This window comes from Stylophora pistillata, chromosome 6, assembly GCF_964205215.1.
Source record: "Stylophora pistillata chromosome 6, jaStyPist1.2, whole genome shotgun sequence".
NCBI classification, from domain to species: Eukaryota; Metazoa; Cnidaria; class Anthozoa; order Scleractinia; family Pocilloporidae; genus Stylophora; species Stylophora pistillata.
Window position 1 is genome coordinate 11,839,055 of NC_142524.1, and position 17,484 is coordinate 11,856,538.

Below are 17,484 nucleotides of genomic sequence, written 5' to 3' on the forward strand. Positions count from 1 at the left end.
AATTGTCAGCCATACTTCAACCCAATTCGTCGTTAACGCGATGCGAGAAAATCTGTCAGTAACCGGTTCGCTGGAGTACAAATAGCACGTGATATTTGTACTCTTCTTGGGCGTTATTTGTACTCTACGAAGTGTAGTTGGATAATAAAAGCTGTTAGTAGCGAGTAGAGAAGCAGAGAGGCATTTTGTGTGCGTACCAGGTCTGGGACGTACTATGTGTTAAAGACGTTACTATGACGTTACTATGTGCATTGGGGCCTCTAGGAAACCGCAAAACCGGAGAAAAACCTCCAAAACCGAAAAACCGACGAAAAAAGGCAGCAAAACCGAAAACCGCTGCAAACCTGACAAAACCGCTACATTTTCACCTTTGAAGGGGTCAATGAGGAAAAACCGAAAACCGCATCAGAGGACGTCTTCGTGAAAACCGAAAACCGAATGCAAAAACACGTAAAATCCGCAAACCGCTCTGAACATCAAAACCGAAAAACCGAACCTTTTTGGCCCAAAAACCGAAAAACCGATCCAAAAAACAATCAAAACCGCAAAACCGAAAACCCCAAAGCCCACCTTGTTCAACCATGGAATAAGAGATTGATTATTCCACTTTCGAGTCTTTTGGACTGCGTAAGGTATTTAAAGGCCATTTACACGGCAGAAAAATCGGGTACGGACTTGTCAAAAAATTAAAGGAGTACGGACCTGACATTTTTGCCCGTGTAAACAATCCGTACCATGTTTTGGGGGATGGGTACGGACCCGTGTTTTTTCTTGTTTTGGGGCCATAGACGTCTATGGCCCCAAAACCAGAAAAAACACGGGTCTGGACCAATTTCTTGCATCACGCGTCGCCATTTTGTTTACAAGAATTACCGTATTTACTCGGATAAGCGCCGCACCCCCGATGCAGCGCTTATTCGAGGAATTCCGTATAACCAGGAAAAACACTAAAACAATTTTAACACAGCATCGGCAATTTATATTCTTGAAATGTGATGTTCTTTAGTTCAAAGTGACTGTATTTCTCTGCTCGGGTTATGAAACGCTCGGGTTTTTTTCACCGCATGAATTTCTCTCGTACTTCTAGATTTACTATCAGTTTAACATCAGTCCATTGGAAAATTGACAGATAGAAAGTATACCGTTGAATAAAATTATAGAAAAAGTAAATTTGTCTGGTACAATTTTTAAATAAGCGCCGCGGCGCTTATTCGAGTAAATACGGTACGCATGTTCGATAACAGCACATAACTGTACCAAATACTGTAGTCCCATGCAAGAAATTGGTCCGGTCCCCCAAAAACTGCAGTGTAAACGCAACCTTGCTAACTTGGTCCTTATGCCTCTTTTTGTCCGACCCGTGGTAAAACATCATCCGTGTAAACGGCTAAAATTATGCGGTCCGTACTACTTTTTTGACACGTCCGTACCCAATTTTTCTGCCGTGTAAACGGCCTTTTAGTCTTATCTGAATATCGTACCAAGCCCATAATTATTATGGGCTTCGAAGTTCGTTTCTGGAAAAACGGAAAAGAACTAAAAGATCCTGGAATCAGTTTCCGTCCGTATTTTTGCCCTGTTCTACATTGTCATACCGTGGCATATTTTGAGCATTACATTTCCCTATAAAGATGCTTTCCATTTATATCCAAACTTTTACAAGATATTTCAAACCGCTAAACTGGACAGTATAAGGATTTTTGTGGTGTAATTAGTCAACAGTATGACAATATGGCGGCCTTTAACTCTAAACTAATTTAAAGTGATATTAAAGAAACACAGATTGCAGCTCACTTAATGGCGACTGAAATATGACAAGGGACAATCACTGGTCGTAAAAAAAGGTTAACCCTAAAAACCTCTCTTTGACTGTCACGCAAAGAATTTGACCGCTAGCCGTAAAATGGCCAAAATTTTAACCGTTTGTCGTAAAAGCCATCGCCCACTTGAGACCTTTTATTACGTCAGCCATTACTAGTAAAACTTCCGCTCAACGATTATCTAATTTTTCGGTCCTATGGACCATGGGAGGTTACTCATGAATTAATTTGTTTCAAAAGGTGATCAGAGAAATCTGTTAATGTTAATCAAATCACGAAACCCTTCTAATTTATGATAACTCTTTTGAAAAGGGGGCTCCTATTTTGAGGAGCTCCATACATACAGTTCAAGGGAAAGTCTTTGCTTGGTTCATTAGCGAAGTTTAGTTAATAAAAGTCCACAAGAGTTAATAATGTGTTTTTAGGAGCATGGAGTGTCCCTTGGACAAAACGCAACATCACATTTTGGGGTGCAGTCTAGATACCAAAAATAGGCGCAGCCTCCTCCGCGATTATCGGTGTCATCTCGAAACGGCAATGTCCATGCAGGAACCTTGTTGCTGCTCCATCCACTGCAGCTTTGCCGGAAACCCTGACACTGAGAACTTCCTTCTGTTTCTTTAAAGCAGACTCGACAAACTGGCTTCTTTTTAGTATACGTGGGGGCAGCCCGAGATTCGATTCTCCAAGCATATCTACAGCCACCACCTCTGTTGTCTGTGTCATCTCGAAAATAACTAGTCCAAGATGGGGTGCGGCTCCAACCGGTACATGAGCTTCGTGTCCCTTGGCACTGTGAGCTTCCTTCTGTTTCAGTAAAGCAGAGACGGTACTCTCTATTTACTCTAATGTTACGGTGTGCTTCAATTTTCCATTGATAATGACAGCCTCCACTTCGCTGGTCAGTGTCGTCTCGAAATGATCGGGTCCACGCAGGATTTGAACTCCACCCACTGCAGGTGAATGATGGTCCTTGACATTGTGAACTATGTTCAGTTTCTCGGAAACAAATCCTGAACCCATCCTCGGCCCAGGATGATGACAACCAGCCGATAAAGTACACAAAAATTACAAGGCGCCTTCTTGCTAGGGTAACCATTGTTCTTTGCTGACACTAACTTCAGTTTTGAACCACAATAGTCTTGCTCACCTCGGATACTAAGATCAAAGGAAAAAAATAACGGAAAAAGATTGAATAATCGTTAGATGCACGCGAAATAACGACAAATGGACAACGGCACGGAGAAAGAAGCGAAACGGAAATTAACATTTTCTATTTGGGCAGCGATAACTGATTTCCCACGCTTTTGTTATATATCATAGTCACAAATAAAGGTTTTTAAAAGTAGGCTAGATTAAGGAAGAATGGTATCTTTCTCTGAGAATGATATAACATGGTCAACCTAGGATTCACAATCAGGGGAAATTATTGGCATAACCGCGGAGAACGTGTAAATACCGAATTGTTTTAGCCATAATTGTTGCTCTGTCAGACCTTAATCTTTTCTTATCTCTTGCAACACAAAAATGTCTCGAGAGTATACTATGACAGAAAGTGTGGCAGACATGGAAATTTTGCAGAAACGAATTTAAAGTTCGTTAAGGTGATTTTTTTTTTTGGCAGCTTGATTCATTTTCCCTTCTTCACGAATTTGGATCATAAATTGAGATTTAAAAGCAGATCAGTTATACTAAATGAATAATCGTGCCTGTTTAACTGGCTGCGTGCATGAACATTGACTTTATTGCCCCAGAAATAGGAATAACATTCCTACACGCTGGTAAGTCAGTGATGTTCCGGGTTTATTTCGAGACTGTCAGCTAAAAAAGCAGCTTATAGGAAAAAAACCGACTTAGTGCGCCACTTTCAATCATGGTAAACAACACTATAAAGGTTACGTATGATGCACGATCCTCGCAGTGGAGAGCGCTATTTAGAGCGCTATCATATATTCATTGTAACTATAAAGGTTATTAGGTACAGATTCTAAAAATAAAAAGGTTTTATTGTTTTGGTGGGCACGCAGAAACCTTTCAATACAGCGGGGGGTTACAACGGCTTTATACGCTTGAGTAAGGTCAAAATTAGTTTGTTACGCGTGAATTTTATCAAAATGCGAGCGTGATTCGTAAATTTATGAATCAGTATGAGGTGTCTTTTTTCCTGTCTGGGTCTAGAGGAAAACGTGGTTATTTTTTGAGTAGTTCAGGAACGCTTTCTCCTGTGAACGTACTTCCTTTTCATCAACTAAGGAACACTCAGAAAAAGGCATCATTAGGCGAGAGGTCATTGTGGTTTCTACGTGACGCTGTAGCGCTTGCGGCGACCAAAACAAATCTAAGTTCTCAGGTTCTAAGGGGTGTCGCTCCAAGACGCGGTTAACGAGGTGTATGGGGACTATTTTACGGATCGAGACAACAAACTAGAGTTGACTGTTTGCGCGAATCTTAATTCTTGAAAGGTAATCGACCACGAACCACAATCAACGACGAAAAATCAGGATCAATCTCACAATCAATCAATTTATCGCCAACTGAAACAGCGATACAACGAAGTTCTATCAATCTAATGAAATGTCGCGAAATACATAATCAAAAATTCGCGTGTAAAAAACTGAGCCTTAACGCCGATAACGAGATTAAAATGACGATGAATCACACTACAAAAGTTTCGTCACAAATTACAAGAATATGATTTTGGTGGCTGGTTAACGAACCATTGTTCTTATCCAAATGGTGGGCGTTCACTTGCATTTGATACATTTTGGCTTTTAAATCTTGAATCACCTTAGAATACGGTAATACAACGAAAAATCTGTTCATATACTTTCGACCAATACTGAAAAATTAGACTTTCGAAAACAAAGTTACAAAGGTACTCACATATCGGTCCCGCTTGTGCCAAAGGTTTGAGAAAAAGAAAGGACGAAAGTTCACCAAGACTACTAAAAAACATACGAAGAACTGATTGAAGGGACGCTAAACTCGCCTTTTATATGCGCGTGGTGACGCTGAAAGGTTCGATTACAAAACCAATAGCAATATAGAAAAACAGATAAACATTGAAACTATGTTCGTATCTAGGATCATTCTAAAATTAGTTGACTAATTAATAATCAATTCAATAAAAATGAGCCTTCTGGCTAGTGTGGCAAAATGTCCGGCAGCCGCACTGTCCCAGATTTATCTGATATTCATTTGATATTCTTAAGAAGTTTGAAAGAAAATTTCCGTTGAAATTCTGTGAAAATTTCTGACTGGCGGCCATTTAGTCTATTTGAAATCAAATCGTGGCTAAGTGTCTGGCTGCTGGGAATTTAGCCACTATATGTAAAGTGTGAATTTTACAGAAAGGCGAGCGTGATTCGTCGTAAATTGATGAATCAGTGCGAGGTGTCTTTGTTCCCGTTTGGGTTCAATGGAAATCGTGGTTCATCATTGAGTAATTCGGGAACAATTGCTCCCGTGAACGTGTTACTTTTCATCAATTGAGGAACACGCGGCTACCGCAGGGCATCTCTAGCCGAGAGTTTCGAAGAGTCCTAGAAGGTCTTTCGATTCCTTATGCCATGAACGCTTGTTGACTGAGATGGTAGATGTGAGATGGTAAATACATATAGCCCACGACTAACGTACCGCCCAGTTGGCCATAACCAATCTCGTATACAACAAGCGCGAGTGGAATACTTTTTTTACGAAATTTCCATTTTAGATGATGCTGTGGGAGTTTACGCTCAACTGTTTTCAAATTCAAGCGAACACGGGATGGCAGGGGAAGGGGGAAAGTGACGAGGCTTGGGACCGAGAAACGATGATCACTTGTCAGCGGGCTCAAAACCACGCGGGCCGCTACAAATCCTTTACGAACGAAATATTGGTCTTGTCAGGAGCCTGGTCTTGTACGGTTTGAAAATTTTATCATGGTAAGACTGTACATTGTGAACACCATTTTTTTTGCCTGTTTGTTGATTTTGCTTTGGCGAAGCCCGTTCGAGGATACGAGGAAATTTAAAAAAGCAAATCCGAGTTCAGGGGAGAAATGTCTTCGTAGGGAACTAGCTATAAGTTGCCAGTTGCAGCTCAAAGCTCTAAGCTTCGATAAAAATCGTACAAACACCTCCACGAAGTTCACTTGTCGTCACTTTGACTAAGGGGTTAGTCGAGGATAGTCATTTTAACTTGTCAAAATCGTAATTAAATTATACTCTACCACTTAAATTACCGAAAACACGAAACCACGCTAACCCAGAACAACTTAAAATAGTAACCACAGTACATTTTGAGTAGATCTGGTAAATTCGTCTACGTGGAAAATTTGAGCAACGCGGAACGCGTATATATTCAACCTCGTTCCCAGGGTCTCTCATCTTCCCACCCCCTGGAGCGATAGAGGGGGCGGGAAGATGAGAGACCCTGGGAACGAGGTTGATGTATATTGTGATTTAACGATTTATATCCTCGTCAGACAAATATATTTATCCATCAGCAAAGCGTTTCACTGTCATTATTCTAAAAATATTACTCTGTTTCTGCATAAAGAACCGAGACAAAAAATCTTTGAACATCCTTCATTTACTAGTTTGGTTTTGTGAATGTTATAATGCAAAGGCCTGCCTAAAATCTCGCTGCAGAAATCAGCCGAGCAGACAGCTATAAATTAACAAGTATCGATCCCGGCCTGACGTTCCTTAATATACGGAAAGCGTCTTCGGATCCTTAAAAATAACCAACGAGGCAAGGTTCCTCAGTTTCCTTAGTTAATCAAGTTAGTTGAGTGGGAAAGGGGGGGGGCGGAAGCCCGGAAAAACAGGGGGGAGGAGAGGGTGGGAAGAGAGATCTATCTGAAGGCGGGAGGTGGAAGCAGAAGTTAAAAAGGCGCTCGTTTGTTGTTTATTGCTGTTTATCATTCAGATAAAAACCAGTGCATGACTACTTGTATCAACCCCTTTACAATCACATGAAATGAACTAGATAAACTCAGAATACACTGGCTAAACCATTGCTAATATCAATTCACTAAGCGGATCACAAGGCAACTAAAATGAAAAATCAATCTCAAGCGGAGTTGTCTTTCAGTACAAAGTATTTATCTCTAATCTAAAATCGGCGCGCTTTTAAAATCAAGGCTACGATTACTGCCATTTCACGATTTTTTGTTTCAAACTTGTTTCATTGGCACCTTCAACGTTATCCACTTCCTAAAATTGATGGAACGAACGGAAATCAGTAAGAATAAATCATTTCAACAATATTTTCAAGAAACACGATGTAAGTTGCTGTGAAATGATTTTACGGCTGATTACCTTCTTTTCCTTGAAAAACTTGAAATGTGGAATAGAGGTAATACTATAATGTTTGGCCAGCTCCTGAAAAATAGAAAACTGGCTTAAAAATATGCAGTCAAGTTAAAGGCATTTTTGGCCTCTTCCTAGCGCTGATTTATCAGCAAGTTGTTACTGGATGGGAAGACTGGAATGAAATCGTTAAATTTGCTTGCAGCTCGGACAATTTGCAGAGGGGCTTTCAAGGGGTCCGTTTCTCGATAGTCCCGATAGCTCCGATAGTCCCGATAGCTCCGATAGTCCCGATAGCTCCGATAGTCCCGATAGCTCCGATAGTCCCGATAGCTCCGATAGTCCCGATAGCTCCGATAGTCCCGATAGCTCCGATAGTCCCGATAGCTCCGATAGTCCCGATAGCTCCGATAGTCCCGATAGCTCCGATAGTCCCGATAGCTCCGATAGTCCCGATAGCTCCGATAGTCCCGATAGCTCCGATAGTCCCGATAGCTCCGATAGTCCCGATAGCTCCGATAGTCCCGATAGCTCCGATAGTCCCGATAGCTCCGATAGTCCCTATAGCTCCGATAGTCCCAATAGCTCCGATAGTCCCGATAGCTCCGATAGTCCCGATAGCTCCGATAGTCCCGATAGCTCCGATAGTCCCGATAGCTCCGATAGTCCCGATAGCTCCGATAGTCCCGATAGCTCCGATAGTCCCTATAGCTCCGATAGTCCCAATAGCTCCGATAGTCCCGATAACGAGCCTGTAAAGCTCTAACGTTTTTACTTAAGATGGGATTTCAATGTTTTGAAAATGATACAATATAACTATCAGCTAAAGAAAAAAAAAATGGACTGGTTTCCGTTTGATGTGCTAGAACCTGCTTTTCTATCCTCTAAATTTTGATTTTTAAAACACGGCTGAGTTAAGTTACCGGGACTTTCAAGAAACGGGCCCTAGTTCTCCAATTGGAATATCAGGTACAGACCATTTCTTATTTGCAGTTGAATATTTTTCCTTGGCGATCGCGCTCGCAAAAAATTGGTTTAAAAATACAAACAAACAAACAAACAAAAACAAAAAGAAAAAAGAAAAGGGTGTTTCGTTTAGCAAATAAGCGTTGCCTCTTGATGACAGATTTAATTGATTACAAGAATCGTGAATGACATTAACTCTGTGCATGAATTTAAAAGCGTTAGTATATTTTTCAAACCAGTTTTTTCAGAAGAGTCGATAAGGGAAAAATAGTTATTTCATGTAGTCTTTTTATAATCCGCTCACTTGAAGAATCCGCTGACCTTTAAAGTAGCACTGTTAACGACCTGCCACACAAGTAAGTTTACAATCACGATTTCTGAATTTTGCTTTGAGATAAAGAGTTCATTTACGTTTGTTATGATTGCGAATTATAAATGCATTTCTCTTAGATCGAATAATTTTTAATTTAATTTTTTTTGCGGTTTATGTTAGTCGTTCTGAGTTAACCAGGTCCGAGTAAGAAATCAAAAGGGTACTAAGCCAACATTGTCCCTATGCAAAAAAAGGAGGGAAAAATTGATGCGTCAATTGGTGATAGAAAAAAGCTCATGCGATAGACTTGGGCTGCGAGCAAATGACTCTTCCCATCACATATTAAAATATGGAAAATCATATATCCGAGTGGCAGTACACTTTGTTGACTGTCAGCTCTCCTCTTAAGTATACCTTTCCCTTGTCAACGTTTACTTTGCCAAACACAACGTCAGGAAACTCCGTGGCCAATTCCTATGAATAAATGATAACTAACAACAATTGATAAATAAATATACAGATGGTGGGGTGGGGTGGGGTGGAAGGATCCTTAACTGGGCTTCCACTGAAGTTTGAGAGCACACCTGGTCATTATCATGAGATATTTCAGTTTATTGTTAGGTGTGAATGGGGTCACGGGTACCCATGAACCCTTTAACCTCGTTACCCTTGCCCCACCCTTGTGCAGATGACAAGACGTCGGGCGTGACAAAGTTATAGAGGATGAGGGCAAAGCCTTTTTCCGTCCTAAGCCTGTGCCACAATTTTGGAGACCCTCTTTGACTCTCATCAGGACCTTAGTTTGCTAAGTAGTCAGATACACTATGCTAATCTCTTAATGATTGCTTTTTAGAGAGGAATCTTTTTTCCATATTTGATTACCTCAAACTTAGGCCCCATTATCTTGCATGGACCACACCAATCGGCATAAAAGTCGATTACGACCAACTTGACACCGCTGCTTTCGAGAAGCTCATTGAGTTGTTTCTGTAGAAAACAACGACAAAATGATGCTTTTAAAGCAAGTTTGGAAGTCAAAAAAGAAAAATAGACACTCAAAGACTGCATGTGGCTACTGGTATTGTACAATTTTTTACAGCATTGAAAAGAAGTAGTGGTTATATAATGACACCTGAAGATAATGGTGTAGACTATTTGTCTCACATTCAAACCAGGAAGCCCGCTGTATCCCGTATACTTATGAGAACCCTGTTCCACAAGAGAAAGATGATCCAGGAATATAAAATGTCTCATTGACATTTAACCCTATGATTAAATGATTAAATGGTAACAAGTAATAATATGAACAATAATAATAATTAGTATAGTTTCAGAGCTGAGCAAGTAAAGAGTTTCCAGCAATCTTATTGGTCAAGCGGTTCCTTATATGACGCTATATAAACCGCTCCACGCGGTTTATATAAAATGTTTAAATAAAATGTTTATAAATATTACTAAAATGTTATAATTTTAGAAATTTCTCCATTGTTCAGCTCTGAAATTATACTAAAACAAATATTCGCCTCAGGTTCGGTGAATATCGTCGAATAATCCCCTCGACTTTGTCTCGGGGATTATTCGACAATATTCACCGAGCCTGAGGCGAATAATTGTCAATAATAACTATAGCAATGCAATAATAATTTAAAGGGAGGGACTAGCTCGAAAGCCTCATGGTTCTCCTATCCTCTGGACTCCAACAATGATTACCTATGCTCCTTTTAATTTTGCCTGTTCATTGTAAAGAGTTTTTTTTGTCATAGAAATTCCATTTTTTGAGACTTTTAATTTGTTTAATGCAAAAAGGTATTCCATGTACGTTTTAGGATAATCCATCACTCCGCGTCTTAAGATATTCTACCATTACACCATTCCACCATTCCACCATTCCACCATTCTACCATTCTACCATTCTACCATTCCACCATTCTACCATTCTACCATTCCACCATTCTACCGATCCATCATTCTTCCGTTTCATCATTCTATTGAATAACTTAAGGTATCGTAATCGCAGCTTGTTAGCTTCGCAAATTTAGCACCGAGAAATATCGGGTCGAAATCGGGTCAACATCGTAATTCTATTGTTACACTCACTCGGTCGTCTCGAAAATTTGTAGGCTTTGCCTTCTATGGGAGGCAGTAGCCACAAAAAGGCAAGTATATTCAAAAGCACTACACACATGCACGCACATTCATAACCTTTTGGCTCCAGAGAATGTTCTTGGCTCGTTCTTGGCTAAAAAAAAAACATTTGTTTAAACATTCCAGTAAGTTCCCACGTGCGTCTAATTTTCAAGTGTTCACAACTATACTCTCATTATCATATATTGTAATGACTTTCACTTCAAAAATATGGACCTCGATTTGTGACTGTGAAATTTCAAACTGACATACCTACATACATACAAACTTTATTGGAACTCCCTTCAACAGGGCTTTTCAGTCACAGTAAACTAATTAAACTTGTTTACAATAACAATTTAAACTAAATTCATTTCTTATAAAACATATTTTTAAAAAGATTCTTCTTAAAACTATCAATTTCTTTCACGTTCTTAATATTCTCAGCTAGCCCTTTGCATTCCCTTGGATCTCGGTAGTAAAACCTCCTTTGTCCCGTTGACAATCTACATCGGGGAATCACAAAACTATTACATCCCCATGTATTCCCATTGTGGACTGCTGAACGTTTAGCAAAATATTTAACTAAAGAATCTGGAGCTAGACCATTTACACATTTAAATGCTAAAACCAAGTCATTAAATAAAACTTTCTCTGTAACATCTAACCATCTAAGAGATCTCCGACCCTGAGAGATATGGTCAAAATTCCTTAACCCCAATACAACTCTGGCAGCAAATTTCTGCACCAACGGTAGTTTGTATAGATTACGTTTAGATATGTTCCCCCACACTGACGAACAATAAAACAATTTACTGAAAACAAATTAAGCTATTTATAAGCAATAAGTGTTTTCTTGTCTGAGAGATGTTTAATTCTTCTGATGTGTACTAACTGGTTCATGCAATTAGAGGCTGTCTTAGTGATATGTATATCATAGGTAAAATATTGGTTAATATATACCCCTAGATCCTCGGCAAACGGAACTGGTGAGATAGTGTTGCCTAATAAAGATAATGAAATAGGAGGTAGCCTCTTAAAAAGTTGTGCTGAGCCAACAACCACTAATTTTGTCTTGTCAGGGTTTATTAGTCGAGCATCTGTCGCGCACCATTTTGTAACTGAATATTCCTAAGATCTTGGCTGCCATAGCCCTTGATGAATCTGATACAGGAAATTTAAAGTACAATTGACTTTCATCGACATACGCGGCAGTATGACTGTGGGTAATAGCACTAATTAAGTCATTGATATAAATTGTAGAAAGCACTGGACCCAAGATCATAGGCATACGAGGCGGGGTGAGGGGGGGAGCTGCAGCCACCCCCGAGCTGAGGTAATTATGTAATTTTTCGGGCAAAACGCTCTTGATTCGGGCAATGACACTTGGGAGAAAACATGATAAAATAATGCTGCTGGCGTGATTTCCAAAAGTCGTAGATAAAGTTTCTATTTAATTGCTTTTCAGGTGATTAGATGCCCGAAAGTGGTGTCTTTAGAGATTTCGTAATTTGAATGATATCGTGTAAAATGTAAAGTGTATTGTTTCGCTAACATCTGCTGCAGTTCGTGCCTAATTTTCGCGCCAATTTCGCGGAGAGTGGGAAAACATTTTGGCGAGTTCACATGAAGGTTTAGGTTTCCTCATTGAAGTTCGTTCGATTCGTTGTGAATTCCGTGGACTTTAAAGGTTCAAGAAAACGTGAAAAACTTAGGTGACTAAAGGTCAAGCGGCCGTCAAGGTCAACAAGGCGAAAGGTACTACGCAAATCCATTAAGTAATTCGTTTATTCTATTCGATCGATTCTATCCGTAAATCTCAGTGTTAAAGTATCACATAATACGAGCTGATGTCACCCAGCTGGTAACTACCAGTTATTGACAGCTTTCAATGATAGCAGTTTCATTAGATGGGAAAATGGTGAACGTCTCCGTTTGCATCCCGATTTCAACCCTTACCCTTTCGGGCATTGCGTGGTTTTTTCGGGCAAGGAAGTCACGGCCCTCGCGCCCCCCCCCCCCCCCCCAAAGCCCCAAAGTGCCCGTACGCTTATGCCCAAGATTGATCGCTGAGGTACTCCGTTTGTTAAAGGTAGCATTTCTGAGACGGAATCTTCGTATCGTAGCCTTTGATATCTGCTGGATGGATGGCGGCTAAACTAGGAAACTGCTGAATCTTTGAGGCCAAGTTTTCGTAGTTTTTCTAGTACTAAATTATAATTAAGGCTGTCGAAAGCTTTTGACATATCAAGCAGTACAAGTAACGTGGCCGATTTTTCGTCAATTGCTTTCAAGAGATTGTCTGAAACATTTATAAGAGCAGTTTCTGTTGAATGCATTTTCCTATTGCCACTTTGGTAGAGCAACAGTTTATCATTCGTATGATGTGCGATCCTCGCAGTAGATAGCGCTATTTATGCAATAGCGAAAATCAGACCTGAAAAAAATCAGGCCTGTACGGGACTCGAACCACTGACCTCTGCGATACTAGTGCAGCGCTCTACCAATTGAGCTAACAAGCCAACTGGGAGCAAGCCGTTAAGTTGATTCGTAATAAACCCGTGAAAGTGATAAATGAGATGCAATGAATATATGAAGTATACTAGTGCTCGATACTAATGCAGCTCTATTGGTAGAGCGCTGCACTAGTATCGCAGAGGTCAGTGGTTCGAGTCCCGTACAGGCCTGATTTTTTTCAGGTCTGATTTTCGCTATTGCATAAATAGCGCTATCTACTGCGAGGATCGCACATCATACGTATCTAATACCGCAGTTCACAATATATGAACTTCATATATTCATTGCATCTCAGTTTATCATTCATTGTTAAAAATTCCACAAACTGCTCGTGTGCCAGTCTCTGACTTACTTTCGATAGAATGGGTAACAATGATATCGGTCTGTTGTTGGCCGGTTCTTCTGAACTGCCTTCTTTGGGTACAGGTATCAGTTCAGCAATTTTCCATGCTTTGGGAAAGCAGCCATTTGAAACGAACTATTCACCAGTCTGGAGATCACAGGTGCGATGCTATCGGCTATAGTAGTGACTGAAATGGAAAATGCCTTCTTCGAAGAAAGAAAATTTTTCTTCTAAGTTTCTACGATGTGCAGATCAAATCTATTTAAAAATCTCTGCAAATCAATTACGTGTCACCGGAGACGCCATTGTGAAAATAGTTCGAGATGTTTATAGTCTTTTGTGGTGTCATGCCAAGAACTGAAAAAATCCAATCTTTGGATCTACTCGATATAATTCTCTGATTCAAATGATAAAATGCTCTCCCTTCGAGAAACAAAAACGTTTTTCCCTAAATTTGCATGATGCACAGATCAAACTTTTCGAGTTACTTCTGCGTGGAAAAGCTCTAGTTTTTTTTTTTTCACATGCTCTCTCTTCTCTTATGTAAAGAGCATTCACGCGTTTTCCGAGTCTTCGTTTCTTTCACTCAAGTGGTAGGAGAAACAAGGGAACCACGTATGGGAGAAAACTCTTATTATTTACAAGGAGATTGGTTGTTAGGGCGAAGTACAAATATAACGAGGTTTTGTCGTCGTTCTCACTCTGTAACTAATACTGCTGATGTGGATGGCAACATCTCAGCGGCATACTGCTAGCTTTCTATCATCGATGAAACATACTTCGCTCATGATTAGAAAAACAAGACCTTTTGAATATTACAATGGAACAGTAGGTCTCCTCGATGACCAAATAAACATGCGGATATGAGAGAGCTTTTCTAGAAATAAACTTAAGGCACCTTTGACCGTAGGGTAAACCGATGATTTATTAGTTAATTCATTGTGGTACCTACCAAAGTTGTCAACTCTTTCATTTTCCTTTCCTCGATGAAAATCAGTTTAGCGGTAGAGTGTCGAATGCGACGAGAGGTTATGGAGTGGATTGATGTCTCCAAAACGGAATATTTCAAACTTATGTATTCGGAACATGCTTGACAATTCATTTGATTGACGTTTCGTTTCAGTTTTTCCCGCCTTGTCTCCCAATAATAACGAGATCGACGAGACGTACAGAGTCACGAAAAAGCTGGAAATATCACTGATCTCATTTCGATCTTGCTTTTCATTTGTTTCGGCACTAAAGTGAAATAATGGTAATAAGAATTACAACAACACATAAAATGTATAGAATCGTGAAATTGGATATACAATTTCAGTTACAATTCCAGTAGTTTTACTATGGAAATATCAAGATAAGCCAAACTATAGTTAATAGATTAACTATGGCCAAACACCCCTTTGTATTGGAGCGTGGGCATGGCATAGAGAGAGAGTCCTTGTCAAGCCAAAAACTGAAAAAAAAAAAAAAAAAAAAAAATTATATTTTTGGATCTAAGAGAAGAGATTTGTTAAACAATTTAACTATAATGAATTGCGATAAAATCGAAAAGTTTAAAAAGTTAAAAACCATCTTGGTTTAAGAAAAATGCGATGACGTTTCGACGTTCGCTTAACGTCATTATCAAGTCATTAACGAGCGAAATGAGAACGAATATAAATGTAAAAGAATTCCTAAGAGACACAGATAACAAAATTGAAACTATGTAAATCCGTGTTATCCGTGTTATCCGAGTCTCTTAGGAATTCTTTTACATTTATATTCGAGAACAATGCGAATCTTTAAACTACGCGATACCTAACTATGGTGATACCTTTTACTTCTAAAATATGTGATACCAATATCAGAGTCATTAGGATTATGTAAAAACAAGGCGTTTCTCGCCTAAGGGTGGGGGGGTCAAAACATCTTATATATACTACGTAAGGAGTAAACTCGTGATTGACTAATCTAAATTAACCAAATTTCTCTTCGAAAGTGTTTATAAGGTATCCTTACAACCCAGCGGATCTTAGTAATGACTTTTTTTTTTTTCTGCTACTGAATGATCAGTTAACAGATGCAATTCAAAACCTAGCGTATTACTAATAGCTTTTGATTCAAAACACGAATGACCCACGAATCAAAATTAAAACCGACTTGTTCTGTCAAACACTGTTTCGAATCGTTTGAAATTCCGATGCTCAGTTTGTCTGCACTCTCCGCGCAAACCTATTATTTACAAGGAGATTGGCTTAGGATGAAGTACAAACATAAAGAAGTTTTATCGTCGTTCTCATTATGTAAACAATACCCCTGATGTGGATTGCAACATCTTAGCTGCATGTTGATACCTTTCTATCTTGGATGAAACATGCCTCACTTATGATCAGAGAAACAAGACCTATTGAATATTACAATGGAACGGTAGGTCTCCTCAATGACCAAATGAATTTATGTGGATATGAGAGAGCTTTTCTAGAAATAAACTTGCGGCACCTTTCACCGTAGGGTAAGCCGATGATTTATTAGTTAATTCACGGTGGTACATACCTACCAAAGTCGTCAACTCTTTCATTATCCTTACCTTTCCTCGGTGAAAATAAGTTAAGCGGGAGAGCATCGAATGCGATGAGAGGTTATTAGTGGACTGATGTCTCCAAGGCGGAATATTTCAAATTAATTTATTCGGAACATGATCACCAGACAATTGGCCTCCACCATAGAAAATCTGTTTTGATTGTTGAATCTGGTGGACATTCAGAACCCACAGATACCTAGGGGTCGAAATTGATGATACTTTAACGTGGCACTCTTAAATTGATCAGATTGTTAAAAAAGTATCAGCCGGCCTAGCTGGCAATTCTAAAGCGGGCCAGGGCCGTAGTACCGCAAGATAACTTAACTCACATGTACAGTGCCCTGTTTGTTCCATTTTTCGACTATTGTAGCCCAGTATGGGGTTGTATCGGAAAATGCCAATCTGAGAGACTCCAGAAGCTGCAAAATAGAGCTGCTCGTATAATAACCAATTCTGATTATATGACGCCATCTACTAGTTTATTGCATGACCTTGGCTGGGATACACTCGAAGAAAGGCGTACTAAACAGCTAGCAACTGAATTACTATATATAAGGTGGTCAATGATCACTTTCCATCTCGCCCTCATAATCTTTTCCAAACAACATCGCAAGTCCATATCTATAATTTGAGGGACTCGACTCATAATCTCTTTACTCCCAGACCACTCTCTGAAGCCGGAAAACGTAGCCTGCACTATAGAGGTGCTACACTATGGAATAGCCTCTCAACTACTAGCAAAACCCAGACCACTGTTACTGCCTTCAAAGAATCCCTGCTGACATAGCAATTACTTTTTGTTATAATTTTAACGATCTGGTTTCATTTTAGGATTTAATAGCTCTTATTGTATGACAAGTTTTAGTAGTAGTTTTTACCTCATGGTATGACGTAAGTCATGCTATGAGGTTTGGGGTTTGGGGGCGAAAATCAATTAAAAATCACTCACTCCATTTGTTAGACATTAATTTATGCCTTAAATCTGGATTAAACACTTTTTCTTCCCCTCGCCGACAAGTTTCCCTGTTCAAAGTCACGGTGTACGTAAATTTGAGGGGTGGTACAAAGGCGAGAATATGCCGTACTACTTGGACAGATTCAAAATGACGTCCTGTCCCTTGAAGTGTGATGGTTTTTTTGATTCCAGACTTGATCAAAACATACCTTTGTGGAGCCAACAATGGAAAGGAAATATGCTACACAATACTCAACTGCAGAGAAATGGGCGTCTAAGTCCTAAAAGTGACGATAACATAAACGATTCGTGCGTGAAGACCCAAACACCGCAAATATGAAGCGAGCTTAAGTTTACTGCTCAAAAAATCTTTCTAAAGAAAGCCAGATTGCAGGTTACGTCAAGGGCGCCAAAAATTCATACCATGAAGTTGCTCTAAGGAGCCTTTGATTAGTTTTAGCATTGCTGTTGGTACATAGTATTAGAATATTAGTATTAGCTTAAGTTGTATTAATTAGTAGAAAAAGCGCTCGTTCTAGATTGCTTATGAATGATTATTTGTCTATTTAAGTTACACACGGCTCGATGGAAGAGC

At 39.6% G+C, this 17,484-nt stretch overlaps 2 protein-coding genes across 3 annotated transcripts; both read right to left on the reverse strand.

The window, feature by feature from the left end:
• Positions 1 to 1,618: 1,618 nt before the first annotated feature.
• On the reverse strand, positions 1,619 to 5,570 carry LOC148728264 (uncharacterized). The gene is made up of 2 exons (XM_088725706.1): positions 4,704 to 5,570; positions 1,619 to 2,978 (listed from the first exon to the last, which is right to left on the reverse strand). Exon 2 carries the CDS (start codon positions 2,917 to 2,919, stop codon positions 2,242 to 2,244), a length of 678 nt encoding a protein of 225 aa, XP_088581832.1. The 5' UTR covers positions 2,920 to 2,978; positions 4,704 to 5,570; the 3' UTR covers positions 1,619 to 2,241.
• Positions 5,571 to 6,687: 1,117 nt separating this feature from the next.
• LOC148728265 (thioredoxin-like) lies at positions 6,688 to 14,486 on the reverse strand. Of its 2 annotated transcripts, XM_088724721.1 has the most exons (5): positions 14,330 to 14,486; positions 9,276 to 9,380; positions 8,808 to 8,867; positions 7,124 to 7,186; positions 6,688 to 7,018 (listed from the first exon to the last, which is right to left on the reverse strand). In XM_088724721.1, the coding sequence occupies exons 1-5, from the start codon at positions 14,477 to 14,479 to the stop codon at positions 6,953 to 6,955; spliced, it is 444 nt and encodes a 147-aa protein (XP_088580847.1). In that variant the 5' UTR covers positions 14,480 to 14,486; the 3' UTR covers positions 6,688 to 6,952. The 2 variants fall into 2 exon arrangements, with proteins under 2 accessions (XP_088580847.1, XP_088580848.1); XM_088724722.1 differs by lacking the exon at positions 8,808 to 8,867.
• Positions 14,487 to 17,484: the final 2,998 nt, after the last annotated feature.

Excerpts from the sequence above, each read along its gene's own strand:
- LOC148728264 (XM_088725706.1), bottom strand. The coding sequence starts at position 2,919 with ATGGTTACCCTAGCAAGAAGGCGCCTTGTAATTTTTGTGTACTTTATC.
- LOC148728265 (XM_088724721.1), bottom strand. The coding sequence starts at position 14,479 with ATGAATTGTCAAGCATGTTCCGAATACATAAGTTTGAAATATTCCGTT. Across the intron at positions 9,381-14,329 it reads TGAAAGAGTTGACAACTTTG|AAACAACTCAATGAGCTTCT; the intron begins GTAGGTACCACA and ends TGTTTTCTACAG. Across the intron at positions 7,187-8,807 it reads TAAACGTTGACAAGGGAAAG|GAGCTGGCCAAACATTATAG; the intron begins GTATACTTAAGA and ends TCTATTTTTCAG.